The 20,199-nt window shown below is 38.7% G+C and overlaps 1 protein-coding gene across 1 annotated transcript; it reads right to left on the reverse strand.

Annotated features, from left to right (window-relative positions):
* Positions 1-3,393: 3,393 nt before the first annotated feature.
* LOC106167403 (uncharacterized) lies at positions 3,394-20,199 on the reverse strand. Its single transcript, XM_013546193.2, has 2 exons — positions 19,462-20,199; positions 3,394-6,414 (listed from the first exon to the last, which is right to left on the reverse strand). The coding sequence occupies exons 1-2, from the start codon at positions 19,520-19,522 to the stop codon at positions 4,523-4,525; spliced, it is 1,953 nt and encodes a 650-aa protein (XP_013401647.2). The 5' UTR covers positions 19,523-20,199; the 3' UTR covers positions 3,394-4,522.

Here is a 20,199-nt window from a genome sequence, read left to right on the forward strand (position 1 = left end):
TACTTTTTGAAAAGTATGAAAATACTTAAGAGTATTTAAATGCTTAAAAAAATTAAACATTTGGATATACATCCACGTTCCTCCATCCTATTTGACGTCTTTGACATCTTTACGTCTTTGCACAAATATTTGGATCCTTTACATCTTGAGCAGCATTTACTGAGTCTATGTAGATAACATGAAAACATCTTCAACTTTTCAGTAATATTGTTTTCTTTAAATGATGAAAAGCACATTTTTCAGTCAATAGCTTCATTTGTGGAGGTAGCTAGGTCGTCTTTCCTTTCGCAAACAAAGTGTGTGTTGCCTGTTTGAAAAATCACTTCCTCTAAGATCCATTATTTACAGTTATTCCCGTATTTAAGTGCGCTTAAAAGCGTTTTAGCTAAATTTTGTGTAACATTTTTTTGTCAAAAACGACAGACTTTATAAAATGAATAATTCAGTGTTGTCGCTTAATGGTCCCGAGATTAAGTTAGTGCAACCGTTAACGTAGGCTTAAATAATCTCCGGATACAAAAGCATCTGTCTACTGATTAAAAAATAATCACCAACTTCAGATGGGCAGTCCCAAAATAAACTGGTTCCCCAATTTTTCATTTCCTACTGGTGATTCTTGGCACCAAGGCCAGCAACATCAGAGTAGTCAGGATCCGTGTCTTCATATTTCTATACAGAGCCTGGGGATATGGGGGATGGGAGTGGTGGTGGTGGTTTTTGTGTCCCTACTGCCATGGCCGTTAAATGACGCACCCCGCACTTATCTGACGCTTAATCTGAGCCAGTTGGCTTTTAGTAACTCACAGAAGCCAAACACGTTAAAAGGGAAAGGTGTTCAGAAAAATAAAATCACATTTGTCGGTGTTTATTATAGTGGATGTAGAGGTTATTACTATGAATTGCTTTAGAGCAGGGCGTAATGGTGCAATATAATGTATTGATTGTCGGCTTATGGACATAGACACAATAAAATAATCTCGGTATTGCAGTCTATTCAGGTTTTAACTCCAAACTAACAAGTTAATGTACCACCATGTTCGAGGATTTATGGTCATTATAGTGAGCTTTTTACCCGTTTTTTACTTGCTTTGACGCTTAGTTCAAAATGAGCTTACACTTATTTCACGTCAGACAAGTGCAGTTTCGTAGGCTGCTTCAACAGGCCAAAATATACACACTTTTCGTCACAGTATAGTTTTGACAAAAAATACCGACCCATAAAAATAAATAAATAATGATAATAATGATAAAGAATGACTGCACCTAAGCACATTAAATCTGGGTTGTAATATTGTCACCACAAACAGTATACATGTATTTCAGACTTGAATTGAACCATTGTCGCCTTCTGATAGTCATGCCTTTTGTAAAGGCTTGTAACACAAACATGGTCAATGTTGGAAAATAGTTGAATTCATCTTTTTTCAGAGCATACCGATAGAGATAAAACATCCAGACAGCCTCGCTATATCGATTCAATTCCTTGGCTGCTCTTAGCAAACATCGCACTGAAGCAGAAGATGCTTTAATTGAATGATATCGGAGACAGAACCCCCCCCCCCCCCCGCAACCTCACCTAACTCACCCCGGTGTCTTTGCTGCCGAGAAAAAAAACTCTTCTCCGTCCATTCCACATTACTAATTGCTAAAACCAACAGTTGATTGACTCCATATGTCAATGACGACTAAAAACAACATTATCAAATGTGAAGATCAACAGTTGGTTGATTCCGTATGTCGATGGCGACTAAAAACAACATTGTCCAATTTGGAAATTAACAGTTGGCTGATCGGTATGTCTAAGGCCGTGACTATACATCAGTCTGAATCGATTATGTATGCAAACGCGTTAGTTAGGCAATTTCTCTCGCGCGTTTTAAACGATGGCAGTGACGTTAACGGAAGTACTTCACGTTTTAATGATTGCAAAACCAAGAAAACGTGTGTGTGTGTGTGTGTGTGTGTGTGTGTGTGAGAGAGAGAGAGAGAGAGAGAGAGAGATAGAGAGAGAGAGAGAGAGAGAGAGAGAGTGGGAGGAGGGGTGTTCACCATCGTATTTCCCAGAGGATCGCTGTGAAGTTAGGAGCGTTTTAATAGCTTTGTTCTAGAAGTAAGCACTAAAAAATTCATGGAACCTTTTAGAGCTTTAGAATTTGTAATGTTTCCATAAAAGGGTCAATCTATCCGCCGGCTGCCCTGGCCTCGGGGACATAAATAGATAGGACAAGGGTGACTGGAGATGTAAAGTTCACTGACCGATATTTGACTAGAATTGAAAGAATCCGTCCTTCAAATTTTCATCTATATGTGTAGACAACCAGACATGTAATACAGTGAGGTCTGACCACTAGAAATCTGGGCCTGTTCAGATCCAAGTTGATACTCGGAATAACTAATCCGCGGATCAAATATGACTGACGCACTCGAAAGCTTGCCATGCAATCCCCTAATGGGTCCCTCGCGGCGTTAAAGGATAAAGCAGTTAATCAACTTTAAGCTACAAGCATGCGTTTAAAAAAAAGATAACTCACGTAGCCTACTGCTGCATCGTGGGTATCACCACTCGTATGTTTTACACTGGATTCCTGGGTTTGAAAGCATAGACACCATTTCCAGAGATTAGATCGATCTACTTTAGATTGACCTAACTCCCTGGGGGTTCACGCTAAATAGCTGTCAGCCGGGCGGACACGAAAGTTAATAACCCCCTTACTGCTTGTAGTAGGCGGGACGGACATTTAAGCCGGATTATCTGACAGTAATCTACTGAGACTCCTCGCGGGGATAGATCGATCTAAAAGCTCTGGGAGTACAGCCATAGTTACACGCTCTGCCCATAGAAAGTTTAAACACATCAATTTCTCAACAGTTACAACGTAAATGAAAACTAGGTCTGAACATGTCCCCTCCTCTTGTGCAACATTCATTTATTATTTTATTATAAATATTTTTGGCAATAATCTTACGCAAATTATCATTTCTATGCCATAATGGAGCGATTGATTCCATTGTATTTTACTAGTTGAAGGCAATGTTTTGTTTAGTAATTTATAGAAATCTTGACAGCACTTCTCATTTGCAAAGAAAGTACATAAATATTTGGTAATTAAGGGAGTGATTCCTCAGAATCGGATGTTTTAAAATTTATTCCAAGGGCACCCAAGTATTGCATAATAACCTTTATAACCACACTTTTATATTCTAGAGAGCAGGCCCGTATCGCCTAGTTATTTCTTCTTTTTCTTTTCCTAATCATTATTGCCTTAATTTTCTTTGGAATGACACAAGTTCCTATGAAGCAAAAATGACTGATATAAGAAGGTGCACGTTTAAATGCGTGGAGCTCTCGGCGGCGCCTGATACTTCAATACTAACAAGCAAACAAAGTGCGATTCAGAAATCTGTTTTATTTAGCTTAAAACCGTGAGAAAATATCATGTCCCAGGTAAACACACAAGATTGCTCCGAGAATTCAAATAGTTAAAAAAACAACAACACAAGATGAATCTGTAAGATGACAGAATTACACTTAAATTTACCATTTACTAGCCATAATTATTCCTGTCAAAATGTTCATGAAACATCTCTTGCAATACACGCCAATTCTATTCTTTACGGATCCAATAAAGTTAATTTTTTTGCCGGCGTGAAGGGAATGATGGTCCCAGAGACGGATATCTAGGGCCTCGCATGTTCAGTACAGGTTAGGGTTAGTCGGATGTATCGGGGCTAGTACACTCTGAAAACACTCCGGTTAAAAATAACTGAAAAAAAAAATGGTGGAAACCAACCGATTCAACCGTTCAATATGTGTCTAACTAATAGTCCGGTTGATGTAAAAAATTAATGATCGGTAGGTACACTGACTGACTGACTGACTGAATAATAATAATAATAATAATAATAATAAACAAGATTCAACAAGTTTGTAGAATTACTTTATAGTCTTTCGATATTCTTGTTAAATGTCCTCAGTTCAGTGGTACAATAACCAATCCACACGGTAACCATGTTGACCAATCGACTGATTGACCAATAACCGAATAAACTTGTTAGTAACTGATTTATAGTCAACCGATTTTATCGGAAGGGTCGGTAACCGATTCGTTTTTAGAATGTACAGTATATTGGAAGAATGTCACCGGTGCAAAGTAATGGGGACTAAAGTTTCTAGCTGACTACCGTTCTTGTCACACAGGCTCTGGTTTCACAACGTTGGATGTTTTTGGTTGTCAAGGCTCACTGTGTTTATTCAGTTTTTGATTTGTAAGATGGTATATTGTAGTTTGACCTTCTTGACTGGCAGAGTGCTGCTTCAGAAACACGCCAATGAAAATTGTAGAAAGGAAATAAGACACAACTAGACAAACATGACATGATGAACAGTGATTCCTGTTTCTTGTTAAAACAGCATTTTCTGAATCGGATTGCTGTGAACTTAACACCATGGAAAAAGAATGGAAAAGTGTCATTTCTGGGCGGCAATTTCACAAAACAATCATCACCTAGCCACTGTGGATCTTCATGTGAACAACCAGAAATCTCTCTCGCCATCCGTCACTTTGTCTGTATCGCTACTTTCATCCTGGCGGAAAAACCTGTCTAATTCAAGGAGCATGTTGCTGCCGCCAGGATTCATATGGTCCAGTATTCGCTTCAGTGTTTGACACTTCCTTGTATCCCTATAGACGTAGCAAGAGGAATTGGACCGACTGGGACTTTTACCACTTCGAACCGACCTCATGGGAATGTTGAACGGGTCGACCCGGACGTAAATTTTTTTGGTTGGACTTCTTCTTACCGGTTTCATTTTCCATACATCTGGCTCTATAGGCATAATGTCCCCCTTTTCAGCAAACTCATCTACTCTTTGATGCCTAGTAGGAGCTTTGTCGTCAATATGTGCATCATTCTGCACGTAGATGATCTCCAGATACGGTGCCACAGAACTTAACGAATCAGCCTCAGCAAGATTTCTTTCCAGGCGAGATGGTTTCATAGATCTACGTTTTCCTATTAGGTTATATGGATCCGTTCTAGTACGCTTTCTTATGTTAAATGGGTCCATGGAAAGGCGCTTTCCTAAGTTAAATGGGTCCATGGAAAGACGCTTTCCTAAGTTAAATGGGTCAGCAAGATTTCTTTCCAGGCGAGATGGTTTCATAGATCTACGTTTTCCTATTAGGTTATATGGATCCGTTCTAGTACGCTTTCTTATGTTAAATGGGTCCACGGAAAGGCGCTTTCCTAAGTTAAATGGGTCCATGGAAAGACGCTTACCTAAGTTAAATGGGTCCATGGAAAGACGCTTTCCTAAGTTAAATGGGTCCATGGAAAGGCGCTTTCCTAAGTTAAATGGGTCCATGGAAAGACGCTTTCCTAGGGTGGCATGGGTCGGAGCAATTTGTTGCCCAGGATAAAAGTCAGGGTTTTCAGCACTATAAGACCCAAGTGAACGGCGTTTTCTAAAGTTTTTGTGGCCATTTTGATGTCTTTTTCCGAGATTAAAAGGGTCCATGGACATCCGTTTCCCTGGGACAGTTGATTTTATGGTGAATTTTTTTCCAAGATTGAAAGGGTCCATAGAAAGGCGTTTTCCCATATTGAAGGGGTCCATGGAAAGGCGTTTTCCCATATTGAAGGGGTCCATAGAAAGGCGTTTTCCCAGATTGAATGGGTCCATAGAAAGGCGTTTTCCCAGATTGAAGGGGTCCATGGAAAGGCGTTTTCCCATATTGAAGGGGTCCATGGAAAGGCGTTTTCCCAGATTGAAGGGGTCCATAGAAAGCCGTTTTCCCATATTGAATGGGTCCATAGAAAGGCGTTTTCCCAGATTGAAGGGGTCCATAGAAAGGCGTTTTCCCATATTGAAGGGGTCCATAGAAAGGCGTTTTCCCAGATTGAAGGGGTCCATAGAAAGCCGTTTTCCCATATTGAAGGGGTCCATAGAAAGCCGTTTTCCCAGATTGAAGGGGTCCATAGAAAGCCGTTTTCCCATATTGAAGGGGTCCATAGAAAGCCGTTTTCCCATATTGAATGGGTCCATAGAAAGCCGTTTTCCCATATTGAAGGGGTCCATAGAAAGCCGTTTTCTCAGTGGTTCTTGTCCTGTCATTTCATGATAGTTTGACTTGTCTATAGATCCTTGTGCTTTGAAGGCGAACGTCTTTTTGGGGAGCAACGTGAAATCCGTTTGCCCATCTTTGCTTTCCAGGAGGGATACACCTTTCGTTGGGTTGACTTCATCCATCGGCGTATTTTCGCCCTTCAACCCAGGGTCATCTTCAACAGACTTTGTCCAATATCGACTTTCGTAAATATTCACTTTTTCTGTGTTTAAACCGTCATTGTGGCCACTAACAGTAGAGTAAGTAGGGTCCTGCAGCTCCTTCCCCAGGCCGAGGTGCGTCAGTCCTGAAAATAACAAAAACAACAATAAATCATAACTCTGATGAGTGTGAAATCTAAGAACAACCAACACTAGTTACTATACATTTATGAAAAGAAGTTACATCAGGTTAGACTGGGATGTTTAATCGGTGCAGTATGATTAAGATGCTGGGGCATAACACGATAGAAGAAGTAAAGTTCCGTGTTTTAGCCAGGAGAGATAAACCCAGCACAAGACAAGTAAGATGATTCCGAGCAGTACAGATTGGTTGCCATTATTCAATCTTTGATGTCCATAGCAAAAGTAGCATTGGATCCTGGCAGGAAAAAAAATTCATCAGAAGAAGCCTGAGACAAGAAACCACGAGCTCTTATACTTCACTTTGCCGGTCAAGGCCCAAATGAAATTCCTGACACTGGTGAAGAAAACGACGTTGAACCATTGATTTTACACCCCCCCTCCCCAAAAAAGTTTAGGAACGAATTTCAAAATGAGAGCGAGCCGCTCTTCGACTCTCACGCTGCACAGAACAATGCTTTCCAAAGGGTTACTGCATGCTGATTTTGAATTAGTATTTGCCTCTCAAAGTGTTATTGTTAGTCCCAGAGAGCGTTCAGAAATAAAGTGCTTGCGCATGTGCAGCAAGAACACTTTTTGGCAATGAAGTAAATTCTGAAGTGCTTACCATCTGGTTGTTTTTTGATGTGCTTTGTTTTGTGGTGGTGTTTTAAAAAAAGGATGTTGGTTACTTTTGGTTAATTTATGTGTTAAAAGGTAAAAACAACGGACTTTGAAATACCCCACAAGGCAAAATGATCGTTATATTGCAAAATACAAAAAAAAAAAAAAAAAAAAAAAAAAAAAAAAAAAAAAAAAAAAAAAAAACGTTTGTTTGGTCGACGAGTATATGTAACTGATTAAGTATTTATAATTTCGATTTTTATCAGTCTTGCAAACAAGTCACGTAGCTAGGAGCACGCTCGACTGTCACCTTAATCGGTAAATGGACCACAACGAATCCGAACCAGATTTTTGCATAAAAACACCTTTTTTTGTTTGTCTAACTCCATATCTATCACCATAATTAGTAATGTAAGCAATGGCCTATCCTACATTTATCGCTTGGATTTTATCACGGGGGCACAATAGAATAAGTATTGAGATTAAGCCAAAGACATATCTGAGAACGCATATTGAAAAAAAAAAACTTGTGGCAATGCAGATGGTATATAGGCCCTTTGTACACCCAGTATATGTACGGTGCAAAGGTCAAGGACAGTGAGAACATTAGCCCATACATGATTTTTTAAAGATAAGGGCCAAAAGCCGTCCTCAGTCAGAATAGACAAATGCAAACTTTGCTTAATGCCATATGACCGAAATTGTTGACAGTAAAGATGCACATTATATATAAAGATACTGTCAGAAAATTTATAATTTGGTCAATGAGCACCACCGACCCTGTATATTTGAGGCATCAGATTTTTTTGTCCTTTATTTAACAAATAGGGAAATGCATTGGGTATTGGTTTGGTAAGTGGGCAATTTTATAATGAACAAAGCTGAACTTTTTTATGCCCTAAAATTGCCCAGGCTGTATTTTTGACACTTCCTTCACATCCTCAAAAACTTTACCGCGCATCTGAAACCTGCAACCGGAACATTGCACATAATTGCGTATGTTTACCAACAGTATACATGTACATGTTGCTATGGCGCAACATGTAGAAGAAGTGAAATTTCACATGAGAAAGTCTACAGATAAGACAACATTTTACAGAAAGTCACGCCGACCATGCAGATAGGACAGTGGCCACTGAAGGGGACAATGAAGCGTGTAGAAACGTCTACAACCAATTTGAATCAGGAAAATGAAATGATAGTTATCAAGACTAAGATTAATGACATCCCGAGATCAAGAAATATTCCAGTTTTTGTGTGGGAGCCAGATAAGTATTATTTACATTCCGTTAAATTCCGAGCGTCAAAGTTTGGTTTAGAGAGTTAGTACACTCCTCTGCTCTGTTTATATGCAGGTAATGTGTTCACGATTTCTTACACAAGTGAATGTTTAGATGTAATTAATTTATCATGTTCTGTTGAAAAATCCCCATTCACTACAAAATGCAAACAATTTTGTAACCATAATGTACTGTCAAGTTAAGTTTTATTATCATTTAAAGTTTAAATATGGATATTCAAAAATTCCTGTCCAAATTTGTGTGTTTAAGTGTTGTTACCCTGGCAACAGAGAGGATAAAAAAAAAAAAGATGTCCATTATGTTGGTTTGGGGCTATAATGAACAAATCATCATTTTCATCAAAATCATGTGCCACCCTATTCTGAACTTTACAGAGACTGGTACTTATTGCTTAGCCATCGAGTGGACAGCCGACAATTCACCCTTTCCAATAATTCGAAACACTTTAATTTTGCAAATTTTTATTTTTATTGTTGTAAAAGGAGCACTTAAAAACAAAAACAAAAGAAGCAAGCATCTTAAAGGGATAATAACTCTTCGTATGAGATCTATATTTCACAATGAAAACATTGTGAATAACTCACAGAAATATAATATATTCTGTTTTACCACAAAAACGGCAGTTATAGCTATTTTTTCTGATATCTGAGCTTGTCTTTAGACCACGTGACCTCCATTGATGGCTATACTCTGTTAAAATCTCTTAAGAGATTTTAACAAAAAAGCAAACTTTTTAGAAAAAAACCAGGGACTAACTTTGAATGTAAAAATGGATTCATTAACCATTGGTAAGTATGGGAAAATTGTTGTTTACTCCAGGAAAATTCATTTTTTGGCCGAAACGAAGAGTTATTATCCCTTTAAGTAAATTACAAGTATTCTACGAAAAAGATACATAAATAACGGCAAAAGTCCTGAAAGCCAACACAGTCAATGCACAATTCTTTCATTCTGCTTGTTGAAGTACACTTTTTTTGTTTCTAAAAAAAAAGAAATTAAAGGCCGGACATGTCATGCACTAACATATGTGTTTTAGACTGGTATGTTTAATTCATTTCTTCAGTAACATGAATATTGTCACACTGTGATACGCTATAACCAGTTAGTATGGTTTTGTAATAGAAACCACATGCTACAATGTATGTTAAGGCGAACCTCGGCGTTACAGATGGAATGATCGCATATTTTTGACATGTCAGCTTGGTAATCGCAAGCCTTTTCAGCTAGCGGCTCGAAATGGAGCTCACCAAGATGTTTTCTCGGCTGCTAGAGGTGCATATTGTATGGGTCAGCTACGTCGTGCCGTTTGCTACCAAATCCCCAATCTTTCGGGTACACAGCATAAAGGTGAAGACCATTCAGTTCAAATATAATGGGCTTTATTTTCTTTAACACACTAACTTTTGTTTGTTTTGCTTTTAAAGGCAAGTTCCAGGGATCAACAATTCTGATAAATAACCCCGTGTTCCGAAGTTGCCTTTTATGGCGTTCGTTAAAAAAGGCAAAGCCGACCAACTTCATAAGTATAGGATATTCTTGACCATCATTAAGATTCAGATATTCTTGTTTCCAAAGAACATCCGGGTAATTTTGGTACCGGTGCACATCCGGGTATTCACGTGTCCCACAAAGAGAATAAGAGGTAGGCATGCACAAAATTTGAGGCATTTTGAGCGTCAAGCGTTTGTGAGGGTCAAACTGCGGTTGCTGCTTGCTCTGATAAAAAATCTTGGCAACCAAAGGGTCGATGATTTTTAATGGTCTTTGCTGGTGGCTGTCTCGAATCCAAAAGTTGCCTGGTTGATTTGGACTTGTTTTCACCATAGCAGGAAGCCATTCCTCTGGCGGCATACCACCGGCACACACTGGATGCAAAAAGATGACATAAACATACACACAAAATTTCACCATAGTTTTGAATGCATTTATTTCGAATTTATTGCATTATGAAAATAGGGCAACATTCTGAATGTTCAACATTTAGAACATGGATGCTTCTCTGGCTGGCACAGTAATGCGAACGCTGGTTCAATTTTTGCGAAGACGCTGTCGCAACTTGCAGAGCACTCGCTTCAGCACCAAGGGGAGCGAGCTTTCAGTTTCGCTGCTTTGTAAACTGGTGAGAGGCTGTGCTCGGTTTTGACAACTAGGGCTTGAACAACAATCTGGCGGCAGCACTTGCTGGTTTTACCTGTTTTTTTTTTTGCTTTGGAGATATGAGTCCCATAGCATGATGCTTTATAAAACTTCGACATGGTTTCTACTCTTTACTAATTAAATCATAACAACGCCTTCCAAGAATATTCTCTGTCACCAGGTTGTACTAACTGTTGTGATTGAATAGGCGTTAAAACAGTGTCAATATCTGTTCTGCTGACGGAGATCTGCTAAAAATCTATACTACAGTTTTCACCCCAAAAACGTTGCCGTTACGTCATCAACTTGAGTGACCGTATTCACCCCGATGTACTTCAGATGCAACAGCATTATCTCATACTATGAGACTGTTTATTTTCGCGTTTTCTAAAGCCAAAGCGATGCTTGTGCCTCCTTTCTACGACCACAGCAATGCTAGTTTCATGGTCGCACAAAGGACGCAGAAAGGACGCCGTCCAGTGTCAAGGGGGTTTAAGGGGATAAGGAAAGATCTTAACCTTTCGATTCCCCTTATAACTATCGTAGGTCGGGTAATTTTGATATACAAGAAAACGCATATATACATGTATTTTCCATTGGTCGAAATTATTGCATGGGCCAGCACCCTTCAGCATAAAACGATGACGTGCTTAACTTTCGTCTAGAGCTATGATATTTTCTTGAGCATTGTTTTCTTCATTTTTACCAAGGAATGAAGAATTGAATTGCTTCACATTAAATTTTATAGACAAACCATTCATTGTGCATGTCTGTTACTGGCGTTATCACAGATTTTCGTAAACAGATTTTGTTTCTCACACACAGACAATCTTTCGCCAACAAATCTACGCAGGAACCAACCAAAATAGAAACCGACATGAGAAGTGCATTGCCAATAAGAGCGTACATGTAGATGTGCGGTGCATTGATGTGTACATGTAGGTTTATGACGCACATTTCAGGGGCGGACGGAGGCCGTCATCTGGGTCTTCCGGAAGACAGTCACATTTTTGTCAAGTTAACATTGTTGGGCATCTAATTTTTTCTGTTGGAAGACTGAATGGAGGATGCATTTTAAGCTTAATAATTGTTTAAGGTGACTGATAGTAAAAGGACCAAAGTCATAGAAACAAAGCCCTGGGCTTATAAGTTTTTATAAAAAATTAAAACAAACTTCCCAAAAGGCCAATTAAAGACGGGGATTAAGTACAGTGTCCAACGGATGACGCTCTGGCGCCAATTTGAGGGGAAAAATGCCGTTTTCGGTATTGGGATTTTCTCTATAACCAAGACAGTCATTCAAGTGATTCAAAAGGCCTCATAAAGCTGGGTGAAAGCACTACAGCGGGGTACCAGGGAATTGTCTTAAACTATTTACTTTTGATTTTATCATCTTTTACGTTAAATCAGCCCATATTTCAATGGGTTATTCACTTCAAAAGGCGATAACTTTCAAACAAACAATTTCCTCTTAAACCCCTGATATCATGCTGTAGTCCACATTCCTAACAACAATAGGTGCAACTTTTGTAACGATCGGTTGCTCAGATAGTGAGATATACTTGGCAGCGATTCACTTATCTCGTCAATATAGAAAGCTGTTAAAACAGCCAAAAACGTTCACAGGTTGGTTAACAGGGCTTAGTCAAATGCTTAGCTGGCAAATTTACCTGTTATCGGTTATACGATCAGATGGAACCATTGCTTATTGTCATCTAAAAATATTTTGTTTGGGTGCTTTGAAGGGGCAGAAAATCGTGCTTTTGTTACATTTTCCGACCACTCATTAGGCATGTAAGCGTGCCGCCATTTTGATTGACAGCTCTGGAGAGGGCCCTAGCCTTGTGATGCCCCGTAGGGTGTCAAGGATATGTAGAAGGAAGCGCTAACAAAGGCGATTACGTTTAACCGCAATTAAGAGGTGTGAAGTTGCATTTGAACGTTTCAATGGCTCTTCCTCGGCAATCGAGTAATTTTACCTGAGAGATTACTTCTTTGTTATCGGCAAAGTGATCAGATAAAACTGTGTCGAGAGCAAGTGTCCGTCACTTGTGTTAATACGAGTTTTTTGACGGGTAACGCTGCAGGATTATTTTGCACGACACTTAGTAATCGTCAGATCAACGGAAAAATCCAGTGATTACTTCATAGCGGTATTTCTCAGAATGCCAGCTAAGATAAAGGGGAGACGCCTAGCTGCACAAGAATCAGCGATAAAAGTGGCTGAGAGAAGGCTTTTGAATAAATATTTTATTTTTACACACATGACACTTAGACCCTATTTGCTTTTTACCTGCTAGTCTTGACTATTCTCGGGGTCTTTTTGTGATTTTCATCTTTGGATACATTTTGAACTCTTTCTTCCCGCTTGATCAGTGATTTTGAAATTGTTTTTCTCCAAACATCGCAAAATGCAAAGCCGCTAACATGCGTTTTTATTTTTATTGTTTTAATCATGCTGTCAACCCTTGCTTGGATTTCTCTCGTTTGGCCATTCACATCACAATTTTTCGTGTGTCTCTCAAGCTCCATGATATCATATCTTGGAGAATAAAATTTTATTTTGTCAACATTAGATTTACCTTTTGCAGACGGCGACCAACAATCATTTCCGGTTTCGTAACGTGTCGCAGATACGCTCGCCGATATAGATATTGCAAAAATTAGCTAGGCTAAAAGTATCCTTTTTAGCGTTTTTTTTTAATTTATCGATTTTTCTTTCATTTGTCAATTAATTTAGACGATTCGATTAACTCTTTTGCCCATTTATTAGGTATTCAGAAATCAGTCATCCGTCTGAACAAATAGGACCGGTTTTCCCCAACCGCCACGCATAGGTCCAAAATTTTCTTTCTTTCCTCAGGAAATGGACTTTTAATTCGAACTTTTCTCTTCCCCATAGTGTACTAGCTAGACTTCTTCGCTGCTAAGCTGATGTAAGACTTATGACCTATTACCGCACACGTAATCGGCTTATAACTCATTAACTGTGCTCCGACCCCCTCATGGCAACGGCCCTTAGTAACAGAGGCGTGGCTTAGTTGTCAGCCTGACTGGGGCGCGTGCCGGTTGAAAAACTCATCAAAAGACACATTTTGAAATGCAAATTCATAAAAATTATTACATCCAACGTTAGATACTTTTTTGATTAATATAAACACACAAAAAACTCAAAAACATGATTTTAAGCGTATTTAACCCTATCACCGGCCTTAAATGGTGAACTACTTGACATTTTGTTAGTTAATTTTTGTTCTTGATAGGTATCTGATACTGTACTTACACATGCGATCAAAGTATATATCACTTCAATATCATTTTATATTCATACTTGCGGAATTAGGAAAAAAAGGAAGAGGATGGAGGATTAAAAAAACACCTCTTTCAAATCATCCTGAATTCATAAGAGTAATGATTAGAACGGAGACATGCAAAACGGAATATATTGAAAATTATTTTATTCATTTATAAATAGCAAATAATAGTTATTTATGGGTGTGGGTCCATTGTGGTATTAACGCTTAAACGGAAAAGCCTTCCGTTTGTAAATGCGTATCACGAGTACTCGAACAATTAAGCATTTGCTTCAAAACTTCATTGTCTTTTTGTAAAATGTTTGGCGACCGGCAGTTTATTTAGCTAACATGTATGATAGCACATGCCTGATAATAGAGTGTGGTGTTAACAGTCAAAAGATTTCTGCTGTCACGCTAGTAATGTCAGTAGTTTAAACGAGCCCCAGGACAATAATCAATTAGAGTCTCATAACGCTAATGGGCTACTGTTTGTGCTTTTGTATATGCACCGCATATCAATCAGAGATATACTGGATTCGGTTGAACCAAAACATAACATAGATCACACTTCGAAGAATCTATGCAGAATGTATGCGTTCTGTATAAAAATAATAATAATAAACTCTTCTGAAAAATAAATGTATGGTTTTACCGTGACGTCGAGCAGCTCCTGTTTTTTCCTATAATTTTCTTTAATTTAATTAATTAATTAATTTATTTATTTTCATTTTTTTATTTGGGGGGGGGGGGGGAGTGAATGGGGGTGGATATTAAAGGATTTCAGACCGACCGTCAAAATGGCTTGAACGCAGCATATCCTTCAGAAAACATGCCCAAATAACTATTTCTTTAACAAAATACACAAAACGGAAGTTCATTTTGTAAACATCGAGCATCAAAGAAGAGCCCTTTTCGCCAGGTCTGGGAGATTATGAGCTACGTGGTCACGTGGTCCGGTGACGACATGCAAGCCACAGGAGAAGAGGGCCAGTGTGTTTAGCTGTCAAACTGAGCTGCCATTATCTAAATGTAAGATGACTATTCAAACTCCTGATAACAGTTAACACCCATTTGCCTCTCTTACCCGAGGGATTTAAACCCTCGTGAATGCCTGTGAAGCCATTATCCTGTCTATTCAATCAATGAAATAGCATTAAATTACGACTATATCTACTAGTGTAAAAAGATATGCTCAATATACATGTATATGTCCATTTGAAGTAAACAGAAAATCAAAAATTAAGTTAAAATCACATCCGCAAATTTTAATTTTTATAAAACTCTGGTAAAAGAAATTGATAAATCTATTTTTTGTTTGTAATCATGCAAACATCTTGAGTAACGAAAGTTTTTAGAATAACAACGTTTTTCTATAATATTACACGTTTCTTATGTTAAAAAATTTGGAGACGACACACTTAAAATTTATTACGATATGTACGTTTAATTTACTGATAAATTTGTCCTCAACTTCAAGTAGGTTTTTAAAATGTCTGGTAACGAACAACTTTTGTAGATTACTTTCTAAAAAAATGCATTTGTCACCGTATCGTTTCCTCATCATGGATGTATCTGAAAGATATTTTAAATGGCTAAAATATTGCAAAAACATCAAACAACTAAAGATGATGACCTGCGGCAAAAGAAGTCGCGATTTTTTATGCCGGGCGACACTGTGAAAGTAGCCTCAAGCTATTTATTGCGTTATTTAACATAAACATTCTAGACACACACCCACACTTCGTTTGATCTACTTGTCATCAGATGTATCTCTGGAACAAATAACTAAGTGGCCAATTTGACTTTTCTCTATCGTTAAATGTTTGAAGTGTTTGATTACAAAAACCAGTTGAGACATTTCTAAAAATATGCCATCAAAATAGCTAACTGCAATGAACAATATTCACGGAAAAATAACATAAAAGTCACGGAACACCTCAGACAAAGCGAGATTATCGTCAACGAGCTCAAGATCCTTTGCTGCTTTTTTTAGTGCATCCCACGGCAACGCAGATGAAGCAAAGGCCCTGGGCTTGTATGTCGTCACAGTACCACGTGGCCCAGAGCTGTTGCTTCATTTTTTGCAAATTCAGGTAGGGTTTATTAAATCGCCTTTTTTCAACTAAGATGTTTTTATTTATACTATTCATGGGGTGGTAATCCATCCAAACATATTTCTAGTGTGTAGATTGAGTGCTGGATCTACGAATTTTAACGTGTCTTAAACCCTTTAAAACATGTGTTTGTTTTCTTGAGTGCGTGAAAAAAATATGACGGTAACTTGCAATTGCGTGAAGTCTATACGGGTCATTGACCGAGTGGCGGCGTTAAAAATATGTTGACCATATGTAACATAATAACACAAAATGAAATGACAAAAAATACTGACACAGAATTCTAAATAACCATAAAATGTTCAACCAAACAAAATCAAATTGAAATAAATGGTATAAATGCAAACGAAATCTAAACAAAATAAACGGGACAAAAATCTGAAGTGTATGAACGCATACTTTAACGCATACTTTTCTTGTAGTAAATAAAAAGTTGAAGCTCCCACAAATAAATTCGTATTCTAACTCTGGCTGGGGATGTCGAGTCTTTTCCAATTGCCGCAAATTGCCAATTTTTGGTCTATTTAGGAGGACTAGCGCTGGATTTCATCAACAAATTAATATCATTGCCGGGGAATTGATCTAAACCCATTGCACTAGTTCTAGCGACGATTAACACACCCAACATCAAACCAAATCTAAGTGATTAGGCCATGATTTTACCTGCTAACGACGTTCGATTCGTCTTTGTCCTCATAAGGGAAAGGAATCGTGTTTGCTTGAAATTGATATACTGAAGTCACTCCTGGCAGCTGCGGTTTGCAGCGTCGCACCTGCGTTTAATGGCTTATTTCTGTCTTAACAGAATTCAGGCAAAAAATTAATAGGTCTTGTGATTATGAATGTAATCACATCAAGGTGTTGCAGTGACTTGCGCTATGCATCAGGACCTGTCAAGTAGCACGCCTTTTCGTCGCTTTGGGTGCGTACACAGAGAAATATCATGCAAGCTAGTGCGACACTTGAAGTGTAAACATTTGACTAAACTAGGTTATGCAGCGTCTCATCATCTTCCAAACCAAGGGTGTTTTGGTTCCTCACAGGCTTACACACGGGGAAAGGAGACGCTCCCAGTGCTTTTCTAAAGAAAGGAAGAATGTTTTGCAAACACAATTAAGCTGCCTGCATCAAACACACACGTTAGTTTGCGTTGGATTCAGTGGAACCACCACAACATCATATTCTAAAAGGTGTATACTTACAGTATGTTTGTAAAGAGCATTTTTTCCTCCTCATTTCACTAATAAAGTAGATTATCAGATCGACTGAGAGTGCACCTCTGATGTTGAAAAAAAGTAGCGGTGAGGAATACATACAACCGCAGGGGTGCCTAAGCGTGCTTTAATTGTGTTCTTTGGGGCAGCTATTGCCTCCAAGTTTGGTTTTTGGTTTCTTCGATCGCATTGAAAAGGAGAATAACGAGCTAATAATGATCTCAGTATCTACTCGAACCATTTAAGACCTAGTTCCTGTAGGCTTTGTTTAAACCAAATACTACTTTAATTGTTCCGAAGCAGAAAACCTTATTGGGACAAAACCAATCTACTGGTGTGATCTCAAGCCTAGTAGGTGCCACTGAAAGCTCTTTCTGATTGGAGCTAGATCTGAATGTGAAATTTGCATCACTTGCACGTTAATCTTAAAGCACCGAAAGTCTTACGAGACCACCCCCGCCTCTCAAGGGACGCTCACTCAAAACAACAGCGCAAAATAAGCAGACGTGCCGAAACACGACATTTAGGCCTACCAACTTTTGTAGGATGTTTCATATGAGTCTAACTTTGAAAAACGTATTCCTAGTTATGAAAGTTTGATGTGTCGTAAAACAAATCTTTTGGGCTCGTTGTAGGATGTTGTTAATGGATTTGATTTGATTTTTTTTGACGTTTTTTAGTTTGTTGGTTAAGATTTGTACAAAGTGGAACAAGTGGCATGTAATCTTTGCATTTGATTAAGTCTATCTTTTGTTTTTATTCGAGCCTCATCAAAACAACAATAAAAAATGTACAGAATACTTCTTTGTTGATGAACTTTTTTGTTTATTTTGCCGTACAGAAGCACTTGTCCAATTAACTCGGGCTAAGCGTTGCGCGCTTAAATGAATCTGGCGTTAACGCTGTTTGCTTTAGAGACCTGCAGAGTATTGAAATATTGTTTGTTTCTGTGTGTTAGCATACATAATTTAGAGGTGCATTAAAAGCTCCGGCAATTTGTTCCACCCTTGTGGCTTGATTGTCAGTTACTTTTGTCGCTAGAGGCAGGAGATCTTTGCATTGGATGGATTAATAGAATTATAGATACTCCTTGCATGGCTACTTTTACCCTATGGGATTTTAATGAAGTACGTTCTCTCTAAAGAGTGGGAGGACCTTGAATCTTTCCATTTTCGACCAAACTATGACAAAGACTCCCACAACAATGGCAACAAATGTCATCTTGCAACACAAGGGGCCTCGTGGAATACATGCACATCCCTTAAACTATGCACTGCTGGGTTTGCGCAGTTTGTGCTATTGACGGCAACGCATCTACCCCACAAAACAATGCAATGTCATCCAGACAGCGCAGCCCAGGCGCCCCTATTGCCATAGTTAAATGTTAACTGAAATGGTCCTTTCATATCCGAAAGACGTGACGGCTGTAATGTACAGCATATGCATCAAATAGGTGAAAAAACGTACAATTATTACTTCCTATGATACTGCTATACTAATAATAATAATAATAATAATAATACACAAACACAAACACAAATACATGTTGTATGCCCTTGAACAGGCTTGAACGCGCCTACTCAAAGCGGACACGCGCGTAGGAACGCAAGCAGAAACGCACGCACGTATTTTAACTGGTAGTTACAAATGCCTCACGCAAAACACCTATAAATATAGGGGGTATTCTCTTTGTCCAAATGGCGAGGATTGTATTGGTTGTCATACATTGACGAACCTTCGGCGCGTTGAAAATATTCACGCTTTAACTGTGGTGAAAATGTTTTGGAATTTGAAATCTAGTTCGGGGCCCTACTGCGGCAAAACATGGTTATGAATTTCGTTAGCAACAAATGCTACAAATGCCAAATAATTGTCTTAAAGAATACCAAATAAGAATACGGAATAAACATAGGCCCGAAAAAAAGGAAGGAAAACAATGGGCCAAATACGTGACTCTAGGAAAGGTGTCACTGAGAAAAATTTGGAAAGTATCGCAAAATCAGTTCGAATCGGTTGCATGCGGTACCGATTGCGGTAAAGTTACAACATAAGAAATTTACAACATATACATCCAATAGAACGGAGGTTTGATCATCGTTTCGATTAACTTAAAATTCTTCCCTGTCTCACATCGATGGCATCCACGTACATCACAATACAGTTCTTTCCCTCTACCCTGTTATATCTCAATAATTTTTTTTAACAACTAGTGCACTTTAAAACTTTCAAGCGTGGCACATCTGACATAAGATATTCCCCTTGATAATAAAACTCTAGAGATTGTCACAAAAGCTCGTCCGAGATAATGGTGGTACAACAGCAACCTACCTGAAAGCAGGAAAATGGAGAGAACCACTTGATTCATCGTATGGCTGCCTTTCTGTTGCATGATCGTGCGGTTTGCCTTCACAACATGGTATTCTTCTTTGCCTTCCTGAATATTGGTGTCCCAGCAATTGCTTAACAAATGACTGACAGCTCGCTCTAGACTCTCATGTTTATATAAGGTCCAGGTTTAGATACGGCTGACAGGGTTCCTTTACCTATTACGAAGCACACATTTATTTATTTATAAATTCGGTAATGGTATTTTGCCGTGATGACACCCGAAGTTTCCGGGTGCCATCGACCAAACAAGCCGCAGTCGACAGGCCCAGTGTTTTTCAACAGTATGCGCCGCCTCCACAATCGTGCGATCCAGATAAAAGCAACGTGTTCCGGTGACAGCGGTTGCGACAACAGAAAAGTTACATGAATGGCCAGGAATCCTCTCGAGGCTATTGAAAATGGAATGTAGATGCGACCAAATATGATTAGATCAACTGAAGGTTATTATCACTCATTTATTGGACTGTTAGGAAGAATTGTTTTACCGGGGTACTGAAACGCCGTGGAAAGGTTTAGATACGCGACAATGGCTCTCAATGCAAACTTCATGTCGTTTGAATAATGTATGTGAAATGCGTCACTATTGATGTTCACGATCATTTCATCGGCTTATAGATCTCTCACTTATATAACACCCCCGGCAATGAAGTTGTATTAATAGCTGGAGGAATCGGCATG

The sequence above is a fragment of the Lingula anatina genome, chromosome 5 (assembly GCF_051362555.1).
Source record: "Lingula anatina isolate TDL-2025a chromosome 5, LinAna3.0, whole genome shotgun sequence".
Lineage (NCBI taxonomy): Eukaryota > Metazoa > Brachiopoda > Lingulata > Lingulida > Lingulidae > Lingula > Lingula anatina.

Excerpts from the sequence above, each read along its gene's own strand:
- LOC106167403 (XM_013546193.2), bottom strand. The coding sequence starts at position 19,522 with ATGCAACAGAAAGGCAGCCATACGATGAATCAAGTGGTTCTCTCCATT. Across the intron at positions 6,415-19,461 it reads CTCCATTTTCCTGCTTTCAG|GACTGACGCACCTCGGCCTG; the intron begins GTAGGTTGCTGT and ends TGTTATTTTCAG.